Consider the following 24519-nt stretch of genomic DNA (forward strand, 5'->3'; position numbering starts at 1 on the left):
GCAGAAGCCCATGAAGGAGGTTGTGAATGAATGGTGGAGGCAGGAGAAAATTAGGAGATAAAGAGGAAATCTTGAAAACCAGGAGATAAAAGCCTATCAAGAAGACCATGCTTTATTGGTCTTTTATGATGATCTAAGCCAGCGACTCTTAAATCCTAGCATGCATCAAAATCACCTGGAGGGTTTGTTAAACACGGATTGTTGGACTTCATCCCAGAGTATCTAGGTCTGGGATGTAACCTGAGAACGTGCATCCTTAACAAGTTTCTAGGTGATGTTAATGCTGCTGATCCAAGGACCAAAGTTTGAGAACCATTGGTTCCTGTCTGTGTTGTCCCACTCGAAATGTAAACAATGTGTGTTTAAATATAAAGAATATGATTGTATAACAGTCAATTTAAATGGTAGGTTTTATTTTTATGAATATAAGTAATCATAATTGTTTTCAAAATTCTTATTCCAAATATTAAGGATCAAGCCATAGGGTTTTAAGTTCAGTCTTATATAGATTATCACAATACATTTTTTGTTTGTTTTAGAACTTTAAAATCTTATTTTATGATTAAAATTAAAAGGTTTTTTTTTAAGAGACTTAATATTTTTACATGTGAGGTTTAAGGAAAATTTTATCATTGTTTAATTTATATTAAATTCCAGTATTTCTCTAAAAATACTTATATTTTATTTATATTATTTATATGAATTTATATTTTTAAACAGTTTTAAAACACTTTCTGAATTGGTAGCTTTATATACAACATGGTATTTTGAGAGTATGATCCAAGAAGTGTCATCCCTCAGTACATGTTACAAGAAAAAGGTGTTGGAGATTTTAGGAGGCTAAGATACAATATTCAAACAACAGAATAAAACCTGGTAGCCAGGGACTTAAGTAACAGACCTGTTAATTTTTTACTCTGGTCTTCACTTCATTGTTCAGTACACTTTTTCTAAATTGCTTGAGCTGAACTAACTTTTCCTTCCTTTCCTTTATGCCTCATTTACAGCATTTCCACTGTTTCTGTGTTGATTTATATCCATGGCTGCTCTTTCAATTTAGCGCACTGTAGTAAGAATAATGAACGTCCTTCCAGTGCAGGACGTCTTTCTTGCTCTTGCCGCATCATATTGTCAGCTCCTCCAGATGAAGAGAGTTTGGGTCATCCTTGCAGCGTGTAGAGCACCCAGCCAAGTGCTTTTCACTTTTGTAGGTGCCCAATATACGTTGGAGTGACAAACCTTAATTTTAAAAATCTTGAATATTGGAGAAACGCTTTTTCCTCCTCTCTTGTCATAATCCACTGTGGGTGAAAGAAATCACCCCCCACTCACACACACACGCACACTTTCAGCGCCTTCTGTTTACTCTGTATTCCCTCCTCTGCATAGGAGTTGTGGCTTGTTGATTGAATTTTCCTGGGCTGCTCTTCTTGTGGTAGCCACACTCGTCTCTGTGCCCCTGCTGATGAGCTGGCTAAGGCAGGCCCACTGTTCTCCTCTTGGTTGTGGTCCCTGTCCATGATGCTACCGGTTGGCTTCTTTGCCAGAGCTTCTGTGTGTCTCCTCCCCATGAGTATGCAGTACCGTGGTCTAGATTTAGAATGGGAGAATTTGAACAGTGCTTTCCCTGGGGAGCATTTCCTCTTCCTCAGATTAGGTTAGGTTCCCTTCAAGTAACACCCATACTTATCCCTTATTGTGTTCATTATAATTATTTTAAAATAATAGCAGTAGCTAAGGTTTCTTGCTCTCTTATTATATGTTATGTAAACACTTCACATGCATTTTTTCATGAATTCTTCACAGTTCCCTTTTTACACACCAAATAATTGAATCTCAGAGATAAATAACTTGCCTTAGGTCACACAGCTGGTAAGTGGTAGGATCCAGGTTGTCTGATCCCAGAGCCAGTAAGCTCTTACCTTTCATGCTTCACAGCCAGTGGAGGAAGTTGGGAACATTAATTCTTATCCCTGGATAAAGTTCAAAGAGGTTATAATATGTTGGGGTCAGGAATAGGAACCTCTCGCAGCTGATAATTTGGAAAGAGATAGCTTTCTTGGTCCTCTGGGCTATGTATTAGAGAGCTTTCTTCAGTGTTCCCAAAGCATGCTGCGTCCACTCCTCGTGGTGGCCCCTGTGAGGAACTCCAGAAGGGAAGAAAGGAAGGACAGCGTGCATCTGAACCACTTGAGCCACTGGCCACATTTTTTTAAACTGGGAAGGCTAATTTCAGAGCCATGCTTTTATATTTTTTATCAAGGCAGTACATCTCTTAGTAAATAACACATTAAATAATAAAGAAGAGCTTGTAATGAAAAGTGGCAGTTTCCCACCCCACCACTCCCTGCCACCAGAATGGAGGCAGTTTTGGGGTCTGTTTCTGTTTGTCCTTCTAGTTGTAATTGCCCAGAAAAGGGTGATGACAGGTAAGTTTTTTGAATTCTTGTCAGTCTGACTATGTCTTTAATTCAGCCCTTTTTACTGAAATACAATTTAGTTGTGTATAGAATTAGAGATTAAAAATTACTTTTCAGAGAGTTGGAACCTCTAATATTCTATTCATTTTATTGTAGGTGAGTTTCTTTTCTCTCTCTTTCTCTCTGATAGCTTTTAGTATTTTTTTCTTGATGTTTCAGAATTCCCTATTGAGGTTTCTAGGTGTGAGTTCTTTTTCATTGTGCATTGGGTAGTTTGTGAGCCTTTCAGTGTGAAGGTTTGCGTGTTTCTCAGCTATGACTGATATTGCCATTTCTTTAATAATTTTCACCTCTTCGTTTTCTCTATTCTCTTTTTCTTTACTTTCCAATTACTCAAGTACTTAGCCTCTTAGATTGGCCCTTTATGTCTCTCATTGTTTCTCTAATGTTTTCTATATTCTTGTCTTTTTTGCTTTACCATCTGAAATACTTCCTTTCCCCCATTTATTTTATTTTATTTTTTATTTTTTAAATTATATTTTTAATCTTTAAGAGCTCTCTGTGTTCTGTTTTTTTTCCTCCATATCCTCCTGTTATAGGGTTTTACATAATTATATTTCTCTTCTTTAGCTTCAATTACTCTGTTTCCTCTGAGATTAGCTTTTCTTTGTACTTTTACTTTCTGAGTTTTTCTTATGGGCCTGATGATTTTTATCTATTCATATCTTAAATAGGAAGCCTATATAACTGTTGTGGGTGTCCAGTTCTGAGTAGTCAGAACTGTGTTCAAGCCTGCTCTTTTCCCTGAGTAGGAGTCCCGCTGGGAACTTTATATATAGTAGGGCAGGGCTGGGTAGATTTGATAGCGGACACAGGGTCTGAGGTGCCTGTCACTACTTGAGCCAAATTAAGCAGAGACAGGGTTGAATCACATATGAGCTTTATTCCAATAATGCTGGCAGTGTGGGGAGAGCAGTCGGTCACCCTGGGAATTCTGCTCTGACCCCCTCGCCAGTTGGCTGATTATGTACCAGGGAGGGAGACGATACCCACAGGCAGCTGCGAGCTACAAGTGTAACAGGGAAAGGGGAGGGCAGGGCCTGCAGTCCGGCTTCAGGAGCTCCAAGTCCCATAACCAGGAGGCTGATCTTCTGTGATACAAACAGCTCAGCCCATTCCTGGGACCGGAGAATGGTCAGTGTTCCTGAGGCAAACTCCCAGAGCGGGTCAGGGTCTGGGCACAGCAACCAAATCAAAGTGTGTCCTGTCCTTGGCCTGTTCTCAAAATCTATTTCTTTCCTGAGTAATGGACCCACCGAGGCATCTTACTGTTTTACAGCTTTGTCTCATCCTCCAGTTCCCCAGGGTCTGTGAGAAAACTTCTGATCTATAGTTAGTAAGGCGGATGATTATTAAACAACTGTGGCTCTATTCTTATTACATGCCCTTTCCCACTGTCAGATTTACTGGCAGCCTTTACTTTATGGGGACAGGTCCCCAAATTCCCAGAAGGAGATAGATTTTAGTATGTGGTGCCCACATTCACCTTAGAAGCCTTAGCTTTTCTAATTTATTATTTTTTTATGTTTGCTCAAATTTGGGGGGAGCTTAGTTTGCTTAATTCTCTTAGTAAGGAATCCTAAGAGTTTTTATTTTCTTTTTGTCTGCTGGAAAATTCTGGCAGCCTGTACTCTAACTGCTGATGAGGGATCATGGTAGAGGGGGATGTGCAGACCAGTATAGTTTGTCCCATATGTGGACCTTCAGCTAATCTATCATTTTTCAGCCCCATTTCTCGATCCTGCTCTCGTGCTGTACCTGCTGATTCTAAGCAGTCACCATCTTATCTAATACTCCTGCCTCCTTTGTGGTCCTTATGCTTTATTAATGCCTTTGCATTTTTCTGTCAACCTACCCCCATTTACTGTCTGTCATCTAGTGTAGTGGTTGGGAAACTAGAGCCCATGGAGAATGGAATACTGGCATCTCCCGAAGGAAGGGAGGAGGAGGTGTTCTTGGCATTTTGAGAGTATCGAGCTCTTGAGTGATGTAGTGATAAAGAAAAGTCCTTGGCCTCTGACGTAAGATTTCGCAGGGCTGGGATTCGGGAATGTGAAGTGCCTCCCATGTGCCCTTTTTCTTCTTCCCTTTTTACTTTTTCTCAGTGTGTATATGCTTATGAAAAAAACTCCACTTTTTCTCAAGCACATTGTCTTCTGTTTCATTATACCTAAACATTTTTGAAGAAGTTATTTTAAGTGGAATCTCCAAGAAATGAGGAACTGTGTTTTATGTTTATACAGTGTCATTTGTATAACAGTATAGGATTCTATGAATATTTCACAAACAGTAAAAATAATGATGTAAAAAGTCTTTGTAGGTATTTATATCAGTGCTAATAGTCCTTTCCAAGATGATACAACTGTTCTATCTTGCTGTCAAAAAAAGTAGCCACTAGCCACAAATGACTATTGAGCCCTTGAAATATGGGCTCAGGAATGTAGTATTTCATTTAAAAAAATATTTTGGTAAAGAGTCGTTATTGTCACTTTATAGTTATAGACTAACAGATTTTAATTTTTTTCTACTTAATTTTTTCTTTCCAGGTAAATATATGCAGATGATGAACATTCTCAAGCCAATTGCCTTTGATGTCATTCATTTCATGTCTCAGCTATTTGATTATTACTTATACGCAGTATATACCTTTTTTGGTCGGAATGATTCAGTAAGTCGGCCTTTGAGGAGAAAGTCTGTTTCTTTTAAAATCTGTTTATTTTTTAAATGTAAAGTTCAGTTCATTTCCTCTGTATAAAATACACAAATAGCATTATTTTGAAAATTATCCATCAAAATCCCAACAAAATTATTGATATCAGCTTTCTGCCTGCCTAATTGGCTTATTTATATGTTAATTTTAAGCTTTGATATGATAAACATATTGTAGGTTATTCAAATTTTTGGCAGAAAAAGTACAGCATCTGTTTCTAACCTTGACGTATTTTGGCAATGAAAAATATGCAGGTTGCCTGGTTTAAATCTGGCCCAGTGTATAATTACCACATAGTAAATGAGACATTTTAAATATTGGCTAACAACTGTAGCAGGCACTACTACATTCAGCAGATAATGGCAAATATTTATTAAAATAATTGAAAATCTTTGAACTAAACCATCTGCCTGCCACAAATTAATGTTTCTGCACCTCCTTCTTGTGTTCCGAAGCTCTTATTGAGTTTGCCTTTTTCTACTCCTATGGAGTACACCACAGTATTTGGCAGGTAACCGACCTAATATCGGGAGTTACTGTGTGGTTCACCTAGATATTTGGTAGTTTTCTGTGCAAAAGCATACTGCTTGGTTATATAAATATATCCTAATACTTTTCAAACACTGTATTTTCTGCCTTTTTAAAATGTGAATTTTAATGGATAACTGCATTCATCATGTAAATGTTCATATCTTTCCTGTGATTATAAGTATATGAAAGACATGATCTTTTAATATGGGATCTGAATTTCCTGTGTTCTTAATTCTCCAAAATATTCCTTAGAAATAATTCTAATATAATCAGAGACAGAGTGTTGATACAGAACTTATGTTACTCTAAAATATGTACTAGTTCCTCACTGTGAATTTGTAAACTCAATATGTAAATATTAAAGAAGAAAGACATTCTAGAATTTTAGCTAATTGTCACTCTTTCAGTCTTCTAGATGAGCCAAATTGCCTTGTTAGCTGTTGAGTCTTAGGTGGGTGGGAGTAGAGGGAGAATCAGGCAATTAGTAGAAAAGTAAGAACAGACAGGATACATGTTTGCTCCTGCTTCTTTCCCAGAAGAAAGACACTATATGAGTGAATTTAGATAAGATGCTGCTCGTGGAGGAATCTGTTTCTCAGAGGTTCTAGAAAGTCATTGGCTGGGGGCCATAGTGTATGCATTAAGCTAAGGGGTTCCTTCTCTTCACAGTAATTCCTCCAGAAGCTCCTGCTCTACACTGAACATCATGCTCAATTACATATCTAATCCATTTGATCCTATGTTAATAATGTTACTCGTAGGATTGCTTTACCTTGCCTTGCCCCCAGCCTTCCATTGTTCACCTCTTGAGTTATATTTTCCTTGGTTCTTCCTGTTCATATTCTCCTGTGAAGACCATTCTGTAACTTACCTTAACAGAGTAGTAAGCACATAGTTGATGTGGATCGATGTCCTAATTATTTCTTACCCAGTAAATCTTATGAGGATTCCTACTTGACAGCAGTTTATGAGCCTCATTTAAAGCTACCGTTCCTTCATGAAACTGTGTCTTTGTAGAGAGTCTGTGATTCAGTATTTCAACTTTTAAGAATAAATTAACTTACATTCATGGGTATGGTGTACTAAGACCTTCCTGATGATACTTGCTGCAGAAAACAATGATAAAACCTGGATAGTATACTAAAGGCAACTACCTGAAGATACTGGAGAGAAACAGGTGCTTAAAGACTCTGATGGGGAGTTCATGCTAGCATGCAGGTTGGGGAAAGGGAAGCTATAAAAATAAATTACACCTCTGTGACCTTTACCCCAGGACTAAGTGCGGTCCACGTGGCACAGAAGTGGAAGCAAATGTAGTAAAATCTGCAATCTTTATGGATTATGGAACCAGAAAAGTGAAACCAAGAAACTGGGAATAGTGAAAAGAATAGGGGGAAGTTCAGAGGGAAAGAGCCAAAGAGAGGATCCCCAAATTCTATCTACTCCTATCTCTGACTAATGCATGAACCATGTTTATATGGAATAGACTGGCTGCAGCCAGGCAAGAAAAAATATATGAACAGAGACTGAATTTGCTCCACAAGAGATAGTTTGTAGTTAAGCCCAACCAAAAAAATTACATACTGAGAACAAAAGAAACAGTACTCATTGGAGAAAAATAACAGAATCCAGAATCTCCAGAATCAAATTGGTAAAAAGAAAATCAATCTAATCTGACTCCAAGATGTTGGAACTAAGGGATAAGGATTTTAAATGGACAGTTTTAACCATCTTCAATAAAGTAAAGCAAAACATGTTTTAAATGCATGACTAAGTTTTATAAGTTCATCAATTCATCTTCTCTTTCGGAATGTTTAAATGGAGTTCAGAAACCCTCCAAAGGCTAAATATCTGAGAGAAAGCTCATCAGATGCTTCACTTTGGTTAATTTGAATTGTGACATTTGCAAGATTATCTCCACAGCAACTTATGCCTTTCTTTTTCTTTTTCAGTTGGAATCAACGGGACTAGGCCTTAGCAGTAGTAGACTAAGAACAACTCTAAACAGAATACAAGAGAGCCTTATTGATATGGTAAGTAATCCATTGGAGTCAATTATTTAGGGTCATTGAAAATAGAAATTAGCCATCTAATTAACTACATATAAGTGTATGTCTATATGTATACTGAGTGCCTGAGTCTTAGTATTACACTAAGTGCTCAGAGGAAGTAACAAGGAGATTTCTTTGTTTTTTTTTTAATAACTTTCTTGTGAATTTGGTTGTTTGTTTTTTTAATATATCTTTCTTGATTTCAGAGAGAGGCAGGAAGAGGGAGAGAGAGAGATAGAAACATCAGTGATGAGTCATTAATCGGCTGCCTCCTGCATACCCCCTGCTGGGGATCGAGCCCACAACCCGGGCATATGCCCTGACCAGGAATCGAACTGCAATTGTTTGGATCATAGGTCGATGCTCAACTGCTGAGCCATGCTGGCCGGGCAACATGGAGGTTTCTTGTAGTCTCATTGGAGAGAGAGAGCTAGTACACATGGAAGAAAATGATATTGGCTATATATCCAGTACAAGTTCAAAGAGAGGAAAGGTGTATGTGCATATTTCAGGTCAGAGAATGACTAAAGGAGGAAGTGAGACTCGTGCTAGACCTTGATGAGCAGGCATGGGCTTTGTGGGAAAAAGAAGAAAGACAGGCATTCCGATTTAGGTTAAGAGGCTGAGCAAGGGCCTTGAGGTGGGAGCAAGCCTGGTTCGAAGCGTGGCAGGTCTTTGTGATGGGGCACTGGTATATGCTGAAGAGTTGTGTTGCAGTGTTTAGGACCACTTTATAAATGGCCTTGAAATTCAAGTGTGGGTTTAGTTGGCTGTGCAGTAAGAAGTCTGGATTCCTCACTATGACACCTAATGAAATGCATGCTTTAAGAAGATAGGTTGCAAAACAGGGCTGACGCTCTGTAGTGTTTAAGCTAACGTAAGCATTAAAATAACTTTTTTTCTTGTGGTTGGTTACTGCAGCCAGAGATTTTTGTTCAGTGGGTTTCTCTGCACCTACACTAACCCCAAGATTCTCTGAATTTTCCTTTGTTCCTACACCTACCTAAACAAGCAATCATTCTCTCTTTTCTTATAAATTTCTTATATAATTATTTCTTATTGAAATAATTATTATATGCCAGGAATTTTTGTAGTGCTGGGAATTCATCAGTGGACAAAAGAAAAAAATAACTCCTGTCTTCTTGGAACTTGTATTTTATTGGGGCAGAGAAGCAGATAAACAAATATATAATATAGTGTCAGATGGTTATAAGTGCTAAGAAGAAAATGAAGCAGGGTGATAGGATGGTGATCTTTGTACAGAGAGGTGAATAGAGTGAGAGGCATGTTCCCGTGTCTCATGTGAGCGCAGGAAATAACCTGTATCTGTCTCACCATCTCCCTTACCATTTGCACATCTTTTTACCTTGCACATATTTGTAAATATGTACATATGGAAATATATATATGTGTGTGTGTTTTTCATAGCACTTACTTTGGCACACAGCATTTCCTCAGTAAATGTTTGTACAGAATATGCATAAACTCTAGTCTGTGAGTTTCGTGTCTCCTGGCTTGTTTCCTTGCCTTATCCATTTAATCCTGACCTTCATTTTCAAAGTCAAAGCTTCTTGTTTGACCCAGCAATCTTTTTTTTTGTCTTTGAAAGTCCATTGGCTTTCAACCCCATTGGAAGTGATCTATGTTTCGATTTCGCTTCTCCTTGTTTGATACCCAGTATAACCTTTACCATTGGATCTTAGTCTCTTGCTGAAGTTTTTCTTGTTTCTCCCTGAATGCCTCAAGATTGATGGCCTATAATTTACCATTAGTGTCATTCATTTTGATGTTTTTCTGTCATCTCTACTAGTGACTAGCTTATGATGGTCAAACCCCAGTTCCAGATTTGACCCTTAAGGCATGGATTTAATGCTTCTGATTTTGCCATCCAGTGTATAATGAAATAGCATGACTGAGTGAACAGTGGGACCACACTAGGGGTTCTCTGAGACAGGCTGCCACCCAATTGCTGATAACAATGTATCTGTAGTATCTGTCTGACTAGTTTGATGTTCATTGTATTAATGTTTTCCTGAACTGATGTAGTAGTCAGATTTAGAAATGTGTTTTTAAAAAGCAGCTGACATCCTTTCCCAATAAATAAATATGCCTGTTTTTTCTTTGGCACCTTGTCTTGAAGATATCTTTTCTTTACGTCTTTATTCTTCCCATCTCTTAAAGACAGCACCTTGGATCAGAAGACTGCGGTGATTCCTGTTCATAAGGGTTTGAAAGGTGTACTGACCTTTGACAGGGCCTCTCCATGGTCCTTTACTCCTTTGGAGGATTAGCATCTACAGCAGCAATTTTCAACCATTCTCCTCATGGCACACGTAAACTCATTACTAAAATTCTGTGGCACACCGAAGAGTATATTCTTTGCCAACCTGACAAAAAAAATAGGTATAATTTTGATTCATTCACACTGGATGGTTATTGTTGTCATTTTTTTATTTGACAATCTAAGGGAAAGAGGTCACTGCCCCTGACTAAATAGTCAGGTACTGCATGTTGTAAATAATATTGCTGCACCCCGGTTGAAAATTGCTGCTCTTCAGCAGTGTGTTAGAAGTTTTTGTGAAAATTTCCATTAGTTTCCAGTGTTTTACATATTAAATTATACTCAAACTGGTAAGCATTAGGTTTAGTGTTGTAGAAAATACATTTGTCAGTTACTAGACCTTGAGCTCAGGTTTTTGTAAGCTGGCGTATTCCTTGTTTTCAGTAAGTTGCATCTGGATCGGCAGAGAACGTTCATTGGTCTCGTTATTTGTTGCATTTCCTTGCTGTTAATGTACAGCCTAATCAATCTGGCCCCACTAGGTCGAAGTAGTGTTTTTCCTTATATTTCTCATACGTGTTGGTCAAAATTTTTATGAGCACTTTTTTAGTAATTTTATTTTCTCCATATTTATCTTCTAAGTTTTGCTTAGCTGTAAAAAGCAAATTAAACCATTATGGTCTTAAAGATGCCACCTGGAATCATTTATCAGATAAATGGTTCAATGTAAACTAAGAAAATTTGCTTGACACATCAAATAAAAGTCTAAGAAAAGGGGTCTGATAGGAGAAGAGCAGGAAAGGAAGCTGGTATAGGTGATAATAGCACCAAAAATGTGGCTTTTTCACTGTTCACTTGGTGATGATAATTGTTTGCTTAAGACTTTTGGCCAACTGTAAACCTTTGATAATAAAAATATATTTTAAATTGGTCCAGAAAAAGTCCATAAATATGAATTCTCTTAGTAAAAATTGGTGGCAGGAAAGGCTAAAAAAACATGACTTTCACTGTGAGAATGAAGATTGATCAGGGTTTTATTCCTGGGCGTCTTCAGAAGGCTTTATACCCTTTTCTGACTTTACTGGTGTAACGAACACTGGTCCATTTCAGTGAGCAATAAACACATGCCATTTACTTATGTCAGCTTGACACTTTTGTGACTCTCTTGCTCTCTTCAGGCATTATTTCCCTAAATGTAAACAGAACTTTAGCCTTTAAGCAGATAATTACCATAATTTTTATGTCTAAAATACCAGTGTTTACTGGAACATAGGAAGGCATCCTAATGGGAACCTTTTGAAGTGAGGGCAACAATCCCGTTGTCCTCTGCAGGAATGTTGTGAAAGAGCCGTGTGAGTAAAGGCGGGACTCAGCACATTTGAATTGGAGGTAGGTCAGGTGGCCGTTAGGTACATTGGTACCTCTGTCTTCGAATGTACTCCGTTCCGGAGGCCCGTTTCAGTTCTGAAACATTCAAGAAAACCGAGGGATCCACAGCGGACAGCTGGGCCTCAGGATCTTGCCCTCAGCGGAAGCTGTGTGGCACGTTCCACTTCCGAGGGGTGTTCGGAAACTGAAGCATTTCCTTCGGGTTTATAGCGATCGTAACCCGAAATGGTCTTCAACGGAGACGTTCGAAAACCGAAGTACCACTGTAAGTGCTTTTGGCCTCCCCTGTGACTACAATTATAAAATACATTTCCCTCAGGCTACAGATTATGCCCTCTCTTTGCCTTTTATCACTTTCTAATCCTGTCTCCCTTTCCTATCATAAATTAACCAGGCAGTATCTAAATTCAAAGAAGCTTTTAATTTTATAAATATGTTGTATGTATGGTAATATCTGATCATAAATGAATGAAATTCAGAAGTCACTGTTGTTATAAATGTTTGGTACTCATGTTTACTCTGGAGCTGTTTTGAGCTTGAGACTGTGCAGTATTGGCAGAAAGTTCTTGTTAGTTCAATTACAAAAGATTTCAAAAGAGCTCATGCTAGATGCTTAGAACGAGACTTTGTTGTACTTATAGAGTATAATACTCCAGATTTCTACTCATCAAATCATAGAAGGAAGCTTATCTGTGTTCATTTACCCTATATTCATATATACTGAGTCGCTGTCGGCTTCTGACTGAACCTTTCCGTCCATTGGGAACTCATAACCACCCAAAGCGGCCTTACACTTACTTCCTCCTGCCTTACACTTCTGCCTGATAGCATGTCCTTTGTCATGATACAGCCAAATCTTCCTCGCTGGGACTGCCGTCTGTTATTCCTATTTTTACCCCATTAGGGCTACTTGGCTAGCCTGGCCGTACGGCCCAAAGGCGTTTTCTCTTCCCCTAAAGCCTTTATTAGTTTTTCTTGTTTCAAGGTTTTAGGTCTCTTCACCATTCTTTGACTTGCTCTGAGATGGGCATTCACAGCTCTGAACTAAGAACAATACAGAGCGCAATAGGAGGTGTTGGAAATAGAAGGCGAAGAGCTCTGTGACCAGCGGGCAAGACTTGGGATGCAGAATAGCTGGATCTTTGTTGTTGTTTTTTCTCTGTCACATTTTATTATTTTTTTTACAATTCTATGATACATCATCCCTATATTGCATTGTGTGTTTACCACCCAAAGTCAAATCTCCTTCCATCATCATATATCTGACTGCCTTTACCCTTTACTACCCCTTCCTCCCGCTTTCCCCTTTGTAACCACCATACTGTTGTCCTGTCCATGAGTTTTTGTTTGTTTTTCTTGTTTGTTCATTTGTTGTTCATATTGAGTTTCTAGGTACTCTGTGGAAGACTGGTGGTCCCTCTACTGGAGGAAGCAGATAAAGAATAAATGAATATCTCACTTAATGTCAGGTTGTGTTGAGAGTTATGAAGAAGTAGGAAAGAAGGGTAAAAAGAGGAGGAAAAACGTGATTTTGTTTAGGTGATCAGAGGAGGCCCCTCTGAGAAAGTAACATTGAATTAGATCCCTGAAAGAAATAGGGAAATGAACCACCTGGGTGAGAATTCATTTATTCAACAAATGCTTATTTAGTTCCTATTTATTGAACATGATGCCAGGCACTGTTGAGGAGTTAAGGATATAATTTTTGTGGGGAGGGGGGGCACCAGACGAAACTCCCTACCCATGTGCAGCTTATTTTCTAGTAGGGAGATGATGATTGGGGGGAAAAAAGTTTTAGTTGAGGGAACGTGCAAAGACCCTGAGGTGGGACTGTAATTGGCATATTACAGGAACAGCAAAGAGGCCAGTATAATTGGAATGAAGTAAGCAAGAGGGTCAGTGATAGATGAAACTGGAGAAGTAGCCAGAGCCTAGATCATGTAGAGCCTTTGGATTTTACTCTAAGGAAGGCAGGAAGCCATTGAAGAGCTTTAAGCAGAATTGACATGGTCTGACTTAATTATTTGAAAGAGAATTATTTTGGCTGCAGTGTGTAACAGAGAGATGGGGTAGGTTGTACCAAAGAGATCATGGAGGAAGTGAGACATCGTCAGATTCTGGACCCATCAAGGTTTGTTGGATTTTAGGTGGGGTCTGATACTGAGAGGAGTCAAGGATGATAGCTAACTTTTGGAGATGGAGGTGCTGGTGTTGGAAATGGGTAAGACTTCTAGAAGGAAATATTTGAGGAGGAATCTAGAGTTCCCTTTCAGATATGTTACATGCACTGAAGGTGAGAATGAGGTCAGGGCCAGTATATACATTTTGGGCTATTGGTATGTGGAGGGCGTTTAAAACTGTGAGTGTGGGTGAACTCAGCTAGGGAGTAGAATGCAAGAGGGAAGTCAGGACTGAACTGTAAGACTGCTCGGTATTCAAAGGTCAGGGGAGGAGGGCAGACTAGCAGAGGAGTCTGAGAAGTGGCCAGTGGTATAGGAGGAAAACCAGGAGGGCATGGAGTTCTGGGGACTAAGCGAAGCAAGTTTTTTCAAGATCAGCCTTGTAAACTGCTGCAGATCCGTTAAAGAACATGGGTATTCAGGATAGACTATTGGATTTCGCCATAAGGAGACCATTGGGAACCTGGACAACTATTTCTTTGGAGTGGGGCAGACGAAAGCCTGATTGGAATGGGCTTGAAAGAGGTCAAGAGGAGAGGGAAATGAAGAGTCTTACCACCCTCATTGTTATCATCATCTCTGTCAATTAAATGAATCAAGGGCCTGCTAATGCCAGGAGGCATGTGAAGGCCTTGAGTTACAAAGGTGATGAAATCTCCCCACCCTTTGCAAGCTCACAGTGAGGCAGGGATAACAGACTCAGTGTTCTTTATGCCACATACAGAAGGCTGTATGTATGTCAATAACATTAACACAGATAAGAGACTCATTCTTCTTGGGAGACTGAGAACATTATAGAAAGGGGGTGAATGTGAGCTCAGAGTTAAAAAATGAGGGAGAGAGAGCCAGGCTGACAGGGGGAAGAAAGCTGGTAAAACAGAGGAGTGTCAGTAGGACAGGTATAGCAAGTAGGGCAGTGTGGCTAGACCAGAGGGACATAGAAGATTACCTTGAAATGAGGCTGGCAAGGTAGCTGGTGTCATTTGTAAAGGAGTAATATCATGGTACAAGTTAGGCTTTCTCCTGTACAGAATGGATAGTCATTTGGGACTTTTAAACTAGGGAGTGGTGTGATCATGTCTTCATTTTAGAAAGATCACCTGTGTATTGTAGAAAAACAAGCCAGTTAAACCTGTGGAAAGCGGAGTAGAATCCAGGTGAGTGAGAGGGAGAGGTCTCTGTTAGGGGACTTTAGAATCATTCAGTTAAGAGTGCTGTGGTCTTGGTCCTGGTGAAGTAGTGACATGAGGAGGAAACAAACAAGAGAGGTGTCTTTTTAGGCCTGATGGAAGTGAGCGGGAAGGGGGGTCAGGAAGGACCCCAGGGTTCCGCCCTCGGGGGTCTGGAAGGCGGTAAGCATCCACCAGAATCAAGTTAAATACCACAGGCAACTGGTTCATACCAAACAGTTATGTAATTTTGTGATTTTTTGTTTTCCTTTTTCGTAGAAGGAAATAAATAATGAAACTGCAGCACTGAGTCATTTAACTCTCCTGGTACTCCTATCTCAGTCCTCCCTAGAGAAAGCGGAGTTGTTCCCAACTAACTTTCAGGTGCTAATTGAGGAATTAGAAATGGAAGGAAGACAATATATTTAGTAGAAGATAGGATATAAAAAAGAACTGAAGAAGAATACGACCATTTTCTAACTTGAAAGGATTTACAATGTTCTGTTTTCCTAAATTTATAAACTAGAGTTACACTCGCAGAGTCCTTTGCATTTGATGTCCCTTTTATTCATAAGGAGAATGTTGGTGATTTGTGACTGTGTAACTGATGTAAAAAGTAATCTAGATTTCCATTTCTACTTCAGATTTTTTGTGTGTCTAATTTTTGTGCTATAATTTTCTTTGAGTATCTTTTAAAGCTCAACCCACCCTGCTTTTGGGGCAGCCCTTTTATTCCCATTAACCATCTTCCTTCTCATAAAAAATTTGTCCTGGCCCAGGCCAGTGTGGCTCAGTTGGTTGAGTGTCATTCCATGCACCGAAAGGTTGCCAGTTCAGTTCCGGTCAGGGCTCATGCATCTCACTACTGTCTCTATGAAACATCTCTCAATTCTTAAAGATTCTTGTGTTGGCCAACTTTAGGTCATGCACAGAGAATAGCATATAGAGTTGGATCATTTTCACCTAGTATAAAAAGGAAAGTTCCAGCAGTTAGAAAATATAAAAGGGCAGGGTGGGCAGAGGGCAGGAGTGGAGAACAGGAACTAAATGTAATTAATGCATACTTAAGATTGTTTTAATTATAGTTCCAGTTTGGTAAAATCACATGGTTTATTACTATTAGATTTGCTATTTCAGACTGCGTGTGTGTGTGTGTTGTATTTTCAGGAAGTTTCAGCTGATCCTACTGCCACGCTCACAGCAACAGAAGAGAGAAAGGAGAAGGTTCCGAGCCCACACCTCAGTCACCTAGTGGTTTTGACCTCGGGGGATACATTGTATGGGTTGGCAGAAAGAGTGGTAGCCACAGAATCCTTGTAAGTTGTTAATAACAGTTGCTTTACCATTGACTCCTTTTTTTTTAATCCTCACTTGAGGATATTTTTTCCATTGCTTTTCAGAGAGAGTGGAAAGGGAGGGGGGAGAGAGACAGAGAGAGAGAGAAACACATCGATTGGCTGCCCCACTCATGCGCTACCAGGGCCGGGGATCGATCCTGCAACCGAGGTACATGCCCTGGGCCAGAATCAAACCCAGGACCCTTCAGTTTACAGGCCAGCCCTCTAACCACTGAGCCAAACCAGCTAGGGCACCATTGACTCTTTAAGAAATGTTATTAAAGTAACTTTATTACTTTATATATAAGCATTGTATAATTAGACTTCTAGCTATATACATCTTCCTCTTCTAGATATCACTTGTATATTTCTGAGAAGTATATCCTAAAATAGATTACCATTGGATTTTTACAACTGCATGGTTGGTTTTCAATTACATAAATGGGAGGAGGGAAATCTTTTAAATTTCCATCTTTAGCAACATGATCCTTGCTTTAAGTAAAACTTTAAAAAATCATGGTCTCGCGTACTTTCTATTTTCCTATTGAAATTGTGATTCCAGAGAAATTGTAATTACATTGTCAGTTCATTGTTAAATGTAGTTGGCCCTTGACATCAGCAAAGGTGTTCCTGACCTTTATAAATCCCCCAATTTTTAATACAACTTAAGCATATGACATCTTCCATAAAATGTAGTCAATTATAACTTAAGAATTTTTGCTACATAATAAAAAATAGAGAAAAACAGTGCAACTGCTGGCTGTCTTGCAGCCTCCTGACCTGAGTTCACATGTGTGTCTCAGCCACGTCAGTGTGTTGTATGTTACGAATGTTTGGGTAACTTCTGAAAGTGCCAGATGTTAAATCTGTGAAATCACAGGTTTGTTATATATAATGAATGGGATCTTTAAGAGAAATCCTTTCAAATCTTCAATGTTTTGTGATATCGGTGCTCATATCTTAACATGCAAAGCTCCTCTGAAGTCACGCTCCTTCCACCTCAGCTCCCATTCAGTGATAAGCTCAGCTTTAATTTTTGTGTAGAATGTAAATGAGCATGCCAAGAGGTAGTTCAGTAAAGTGGAAAATCATTTTAATTGTTAAACTTGCTTAGAGATCTTAAAGATCACTTATACAGAAATACTGGTGGGCTGTGATTCCTGTGCTTTGTTCACAAGGTGGGTTATTTATTCCTTTAGGGTATTCTTGGCCGAACAATTTGAGTTCCTTCAGCCGCATCTGGATGCGGTGATGCCTGCGGTGAAAAAGCCCTTTCTTCAGCAGTTTTATTCTCAGGTCAGCGATGGTCTCTCTTGTGCGTCATTTCAACTGGGAGCAAGATAAGACTGCCACACGTTATTTAGGGTTTTTGTTTTGTTTTGTTTTGTTTTGTTTTACTGGTGAGCAGTCTCCAAATCCCAGGAGATCTGGATTAGAATATGTGTTTATTCACCCCTGAATTCCTGTATTAAACACTTATTGGGCACCTCATATAACTTTTAGTCTGGTGAGAGAGAAAGCCAATTTATTTGAAGTATAAAAAGGGAAAAGAAACAGTGCCAGGGCATTTAACCTTGACTGCAGGAGGACAGGGGTGTGATTGGAAGTAGGTTGTCTAGAAGGGCTGTCTGGAGGAAGTGATGTTTAAACCTGACCAGCCAGGCGAGTGGGGAATATATTCCAAATTAGAAGAGTGACTTATACAAAGAGCAGCAGGTGAGGGAGACCATGGTGCATGTGAGCAGCTGAGGATAACTACTGTCCAGAGCAGGAAGGAGGGCTGGTGATGAGAAAGGTGACAGAGTGGTAAGCAGGAGCCACACCATGTACAGGGCTCCTCCAGGAGTTGGACTTTATTCCAAGGGTACTGGGAAGCTATGGGAGGATTTGAACCAGGTGAGTGGCATGGGCAGGTGTGTGTTTCAGAAAGTGTACCCTGGAGGCAGTGTGAAGAATGGACCTTAGATGGCAAGCCTAGAGGCATGGAGACCGGCTTGAGGGCTGCTACAGAAATATAGTCAAGAGGTGATGGGAATCTTGAGGTGGGGTAGTGGGAGTCAAAATGGAGAGAAGTGAGAGAATTTGAGAAGTATTTGCTACTCCATGAAAATTTATAGCTCTTTTAGAGTTGTAGTGTCCATGTCCTCAAGTTCATTGAGTGTCTCAAAGTTATATTTTGAGTAAGACCTTTGCCCGTGAATTATTAAAATATTTTATAATATAAATCTCCAAATGAATAATGTTTTATATTCAAATATGATGTGTACTAGAAATAGAAGCAAAATAGTCTTTATAAATTTGATACTTTTAGGAAACATTTGTTTTCATTTCTGTGAAATTTACTTCAGACAGTCTCAACTGCCAGTGAACTACGCAAACCAATTTACTGGATTGTAGCTGGTAAAGCCATTGATTATGAGCAGATGCTGCTCCTGATGGCTAACGTGAAATGGGATGTAAAGGAGATTATGTCCCAGCACAACATCTACGTGGATGCATTGTTAAAGGCAAGTACTTTGTTAAAGATGATTCTGTTCAGAGGACTGCTCCGATAATTGCAGTCGTTCTGAAGTAGTGAGATTGTAGTTATTGTATTACCACATTTCTAGCATCGTGGTGTTCAAGTCCCTGAATTGGATTAGGCTTATTTTCTGAATCAGTCGATGAACTTACTTTTATGATGAAATGTAATGTATGTACTCTATATTACAGCATAATTTAAACAGTATGAAGGGTTATTGTAAGTATATAAAATTGAATACATTTGGAATTTTTTCTTTTGGTTTCACTTGATTTGATTCTGAGTCTTTCTAAATCTTTTTTGTCACTGTAATGGGAAAACATGACATTATAATTATATTCACGTACAGCCATGACTTTTGTCTTCTTAGGAATTCGAGCAGTTTAACAGGAGATTAAATGAGGTTTCTAAGAGAGTTCGGATACCCTTGCCCGTGTCTAATATACTTTGGGAACATTGTATACGACTGGCTAATAGAACTATTGTGGAAGGGTAAGTTCTTCATGAAAGTGTTATCTGACTCTTCAATGATAAATCATAATTTACAAATAACATTATATGTTATCGCTAATAGATGGAGAGATCGGTAGAGATAGTGATACATAGTAGTTTATTCCATAATAATTTAGATTTGACTTTGGAACATAATTAGAGAAGAAACCTTAAACCTCACTGTGCCACCTCTGGCTGGTGACCTAGAACAAACTCATGAAAGAGTGAGGAATGCAGCAGCTAATGGTTCTCTGAAAGTTAAACTAGTAGTGATTATTACCTAGTAATGTAATTATGATGATGATGATGATTCATGGTATTTATTGAGCACTGTGTCGTTTACAGAACCAGGGACTTCACAGGATTATATCATGAAATCCTAACCTCTCTTTGCTAGTACTATTACTTTCTCTGTTACATCATTGAGAAAATCTAGCAAATCGAGGCTTAAAGAGGTTAAATAACTTGTCCAAGTTCACAGTTTTTATTTTATTTATTTGTTTACTTATTTATTTAGATTATTTCCATTTTATTTTTTTCAGTTGCAGTCAACAGTTAATATTATATTCGTTTCAAGTGTACAGCATAGTGGTTAGACATTTATATAACTTACAAAATGATTCCTCTGACAAGTTCACAGTTTTTAAATACAGAGAAAGCTTATGAACTCCTGATTTTCTGATGGCAAAGTCAGTCCTCATAGCCACTATATCACTGTTAATAATATCATTATTATGTCACTGTAAACTGTGTAACTTTCAGATGTTGACTTTAAAGATCTATCGGTAGTAATTTGCTACTTACTCAGAGACCGTGCTTACTCTGCCCGTAACATCTAGAACACAAAATAAGAGTCAGTAATACATTTAAACATCCCTGAAAGCAAACTGCTTTTTCAAAGCCCATTCAGAGAGATCTACAATTGCACATCAATTGAATTTTCACACTATCATTTATCTGATTTCTCTTCAGTTCTTATTAGTTACAAAAAAAGGGTGTATTAGAAAGTGGGAAGGTATTGGCAACAAGCTGATGACAGTCCTGGCACTAGCAGTGCTATGAATCACAAAGAGGCTCTGTGTCCACAATCCTGGCTGAAAGTATTTTTAATAAATTTGTTTAGTAAGGTAGAAAACTGAATAACAAATGTTATATTACTGTATAAACACTTGATATTAAAAAAACAAAACAAAAAACACTTGGTCTCTTTAAATAATGTAAGCTTTAGTTTTCTTGCAGATTTCCTTAGGGGAAGTACCTCATTCCCTAGGGTTGTAATTTCCATGTTTTGTACGATTGAAAGAATGAGGCATTAGCTTATCAGTAGTAAAATGTATGTGAGGATTAATATATTTATTATTATTACTATTCAACCTTAGAACACACAGTTTTTCAGTAATGTGGGTGTCAGAATAACACTGTTAAGTGCTTTATTATAAAAAATATGTATGTGCTTTCTGTGCTTATATGCTCGTACATTTTTCAGGTTTGCTGAGTGTTCATGGGAGAATTATTTCATTTGCTTTCTCTGTATCAAGATGTTGCAATATTGAACAGTTTTATGAAACTAAAATTACTTTGGAGTCTTCATAACTTTGTTTTAGAAATAATCTTTGGAGGCAGGATTAACTGGAATACCAGTTTAACTTCCTGGTAGGTGATTATGTTAATTGAGCCTAGAGAACAGCATGTAGAGCAACAAAGAACCTTCGAAGCTGCTCAGTCTCTTTGCTTGGCAAATGAGGAAACTGACGCCCAGATATATACAGTGACTGCTGAGTGACAGGGCCTGAACCAAGCCAGTCCTTCTGACTCAAGGCTCATGTGTGTTTTTCCTTGTAAATGGAGAATTTGTCCAGTTTTGGATTAGAGAAGAGTCTTTTTCTAACCATCCCATCATTTATGTTTTTTATTATTGTATATCTTAGATATGCCAACGTCAAGAAGTGTAGTAATGAGGGTCGTGCCTTGATGCAATTGGATTTTCAACAGTTTTTAATGAAACTTGAAAAACTAACAGATATTAGACCCATTCCTGATAAAGAATTTGTGGAAACCTATATTAAAGCCTACTACCTTACCGAGAATGACATGGAGCGCTGGATCAAAGAGCACAGGGTGAGAGCTGGGAAACAGTTAATTAAGTTTTTATTCCTTTTCCTTTCTTCTGTTCTTGTCTAGCACATTATATAATTCAGTCATGAGAGCAAAACATGAAGAAACATTTGCTTTTTTAGCGTGAACTACTTAGGCCATTTCTTTACCATATTCACACAGTGTCTGTGCAATGCCCTTTGCATAATCATATCTTTTTGAGACCTTCGTGAACTGTAACAGTAATTATCTAGAAATACCCAGAGTCTAAACGTTAGCTCTATTTATTATCCTCCAGCTGTTGTAGGAACAGGCTGAAGTTGGTTAACGTCAAGACAAACCGAATACAGCGACATTGAAATGATTCACAAGCTACAGCCTGTTACGTAACACAAACCTTCTTGTAGCCCTCAACAGTGAATGAGTTAGTGACACCCTGAACACACTGACATGTAGTAGTGACAGCTGAATATATTAATATTATTCCTCCATTAGCTTTTACCTTAAGTATAGATGAGATTATTTTTCTTTTGTTTGGATGCATAGATAAGTAGAGAAAAATACAATTTATGAAGTGTTATTTAGGATGCTGAATTCTTGATACAGTTCAAATCAACATATCACTAGAGCATGCTTAATATGGGAGCTTTCCTGTATGATTGTTGTAGCATTTGTCCAGCTAGGCAATATGTGAAGACAAATTTAATGAAAGTATGGGAAGTGTTAAAATTACACCAAATCTCCCTCCCCCCCAATAACTCTACTGTTCACATTTATTTATGCTGTAAACATCATCAGTAAAGGCTAGATAAATTTTCATTTCTTTTGACTGGGTAAGGACATAAGGAATTACTTATATTTACTTTATCAGGTTCATCCTTTCTGGTTTCAGCATTCTAGAAATGTGAAGTGGCTGTTAGCCTGGGCCATTAGCCTGAGTTTTTTGTCTCTGTGCCCACTTGTAGGTTAGTTTCAGATCTCTGAGAGCAGAGTAGAAATAGACATGCTATTTTCCAGGGTTTCAAAAGTGAGAAAAATATCCCCACTTTTAGTCCCACTTACCTCTGACATTGGTGAACCAAAATGCTAAGCCAGGTGCAAATGGATGCTGAATGTTGCCAGGGTCCATTAGTAAAGTAAAGTAAGCTGTAAACACTGCGGGGGTGGTTCTGAGGGAGTTTGGGCGAAGATCACAAGTAGCTGAGGAGAAAAGGCACAGCTCTCAGGGATCCATTATTTGATGCCCATTTTTTGTTTTCCTCTTAGTATAGTGGACTAAGAATGTTAGTGTTTTGGAAGAACTTTAACTAACTAGTATTTGTAATTCAGTGAAAATTCCCAGCAACAGGGGCTGTCCCGTCTCAAGGGAACCGATTCCACAATGTCTAGTCTGGTGCTTGATGACAGTTGTACACTCTGAGTGTTGACTGATTAAGAGAAATTACCAGGTGTTCACAGGTGTTCTTGGAGGTCATATACACAAACTGAGTAGTTTGCCGAGTTTTTAAAATGAACTATCTTGAGTGGTTACCTCCAGTGAAGATATGTTCTTTTCTTACTAGATGATAGACAGGACCCTCTCTCCCTGTGAGAACTATTCTATTCTACCTTCAGAACCCCATCAATATGTAAAACTTTCTTATGAGTCCTATTCTTTCTCATCTTAGCAACTCATCTGAAATTAAGAAACCAAGTAGATTTGTACAGCAGAAAATACGCATGATCTTAATTTTACTTACTAGCTACCAATTACAACATGAGGGTTTAAAAAAACGGTAACTTTCTGATCTTTGTTACCTTACTCATTTCTTCTATCTGAGAAGAGTTCTTCTGTGATTGGAGATTTTTGCCTTTTACATACAGTGTTTGCATAATGTGGAGTGCTGGAAAATACTTATTTAGTAGCATTTTAAAAATTTGAAATGTCAGTGTATCTGATAATAACAAAGACTGTCACAGAAACCAGCATAAAGTTATTGTGTCCTTAAACATTAACAAAAAGCATAGGCACGTCAGATTATCTGCCACATTAAAGAGTTTCTAGTCCTCCCTGTTCAAATGTACACTATGGTCCCCTCATTTCCTATTATTACAGCTCAGTGAATTCTTTGTCTTTCAGGTCTCAACTGTACTTTCCACTGGTTTGCAGTGCTCAGTAACTGTCCACTGAGACCTGAGCATCCGCCCTTCCTTTGGTCGATCTCTGTACTAAATTTGATCTCCTTTTTTGAGCAGGAGTACTCAACGAAGCAGCTGACCAATCTGGTTAATGTTTGCCTGGGATCCCATATCAATAAAAAAGCAAGACAGAAACTTCTAGCAGCTATAGATGATATAGACAGACCTAAAAGATAATGAACACAGTTCTCTTTCCTCAATGCCATTGATCTTCTCTCAACACGTATGGCATGGAAGCCAACTTTCCATGCCCTCCTGACGACCGTCTGCTGAGAATACCTTGTGCATGTCCTTTCCAACTGGAAAGCGGAAAACACTGAAGTTTGTGTGTTTCTGAAATGACTTTTATATGCTCTGATCTCTTCTTTTCAACTTTCAGTCTCATTGTTTGCATTCCTTTCCTGAAATGATGTTATTGCCTTGTTATAACTATTGTTATATGGTTATCATTACACATTTTACAGAAGAATGGACTGTAAGTATATAATTATAGGAACTGTGACAACATAGCCATAGGCAGTTTTCAGAGAATGAATTTATGTTGACATTTTTCTACCCTCTGACTTGGTTCTTAATAAGCATAATATTAGAGGGTTAATGTACAGTATCTCCTAATTATGAGCACTGCACGAGAACTGAGAAGTACATGTAAGCAAAATAGTTGAGAAATAAGTATGTTCTCTGTGTTTTCAAATGTGAGTTTGTCAGGTTTAAATTGGTTGTAATACAGTGATCATACATGGTGAAATTTAATAAATGGTACACTCCAACATGACCAGCCAGTGTGAGACTATATTTTGATATTTTTCCACAGCAGGCAGATTTCATGAATGTACAACGGATTTTCTTTGCATGCTCTAACTTTAGTCATCTTATGTCCTGAAACCAATGGTGAAAAGTGATTTCACTAGATATAACTTTTCAGTACCTGAACAGCACACAGAATGGTGATTATGGGATTAAAAAAAAAGTGACTTTTTTTATATCCACTTTGTTCTCTTGGAATTTAACTTTTGTCTTAGGGCAGCAAAACCTGACTTAGCTGAGTCATGGAAAGAACTGTCTGTTGGTTAGACAGCATAAGTATAGGGTCATATGTTCACCTT

General features: G+C 38.4%; 1 protein-coding gene across 2 annotated transcripts in view; it reads left to right on the top strand.

Annotated features, from left to right (window-relative positions):
- Positions 1 to 24188, top strand: part of VPS50 (VPS50 subunit of EARP/GARPII complex) — a 96567-nt gene extending 72379 nt beyond the window's left edge. For both annotated transcript variants that reach the window (XM_016218838.2, XM_087821158.1), the window contains 8 exons: positions 5027 to 5148; positions 7674 to 7754; positions 15959 to 16107; positions 17328 to 17424; positions 18477 to 18635; positions 19020 to 19141; positions 21070 to 21259; positions 23471 to 24188. In XM_016218838.2, the coding sequence (XP_016074324.1) occupies positions 5027 to 5148; positions 7674 to 7754; positions 15959 to 16107; positions 17328 to 17424; positions 18477 to 18635; positions 19020 to 19141; positions 21070 to 21259; positions 23471 to 23590 (1040 nt within the window). In that variant the 3' untranslated portion in view covers positions 23591 to 24188. The remainder of the gene's footprint in view (positions 1 to 5026; positions 5149 to 7673; positions 7755 to 15958; positions 16108 to 17327; positions 17425 to 18476; positions 18636 to 19019; positions 19142 to 21069; positions 21260 to 23470) is intronic.
- Positions 24189 to 24519: the final 331 nt, after the last annotated feature.

This window comes from Miniopterus natalensis, chromosome 10 (assembly GCF_054644295.1).
Source record: "Miniopterus natalensis isolate mMinNat1 chromosome 10, mMinNat1.hap1, whole genome shotgun sequence".
Lineage (NCBI taxonomy): Eukaryota > Metazoa > Chordata > Mammalia > Chiroptera > Miniopteridae > Miniopterus > Miniopterus natalensis.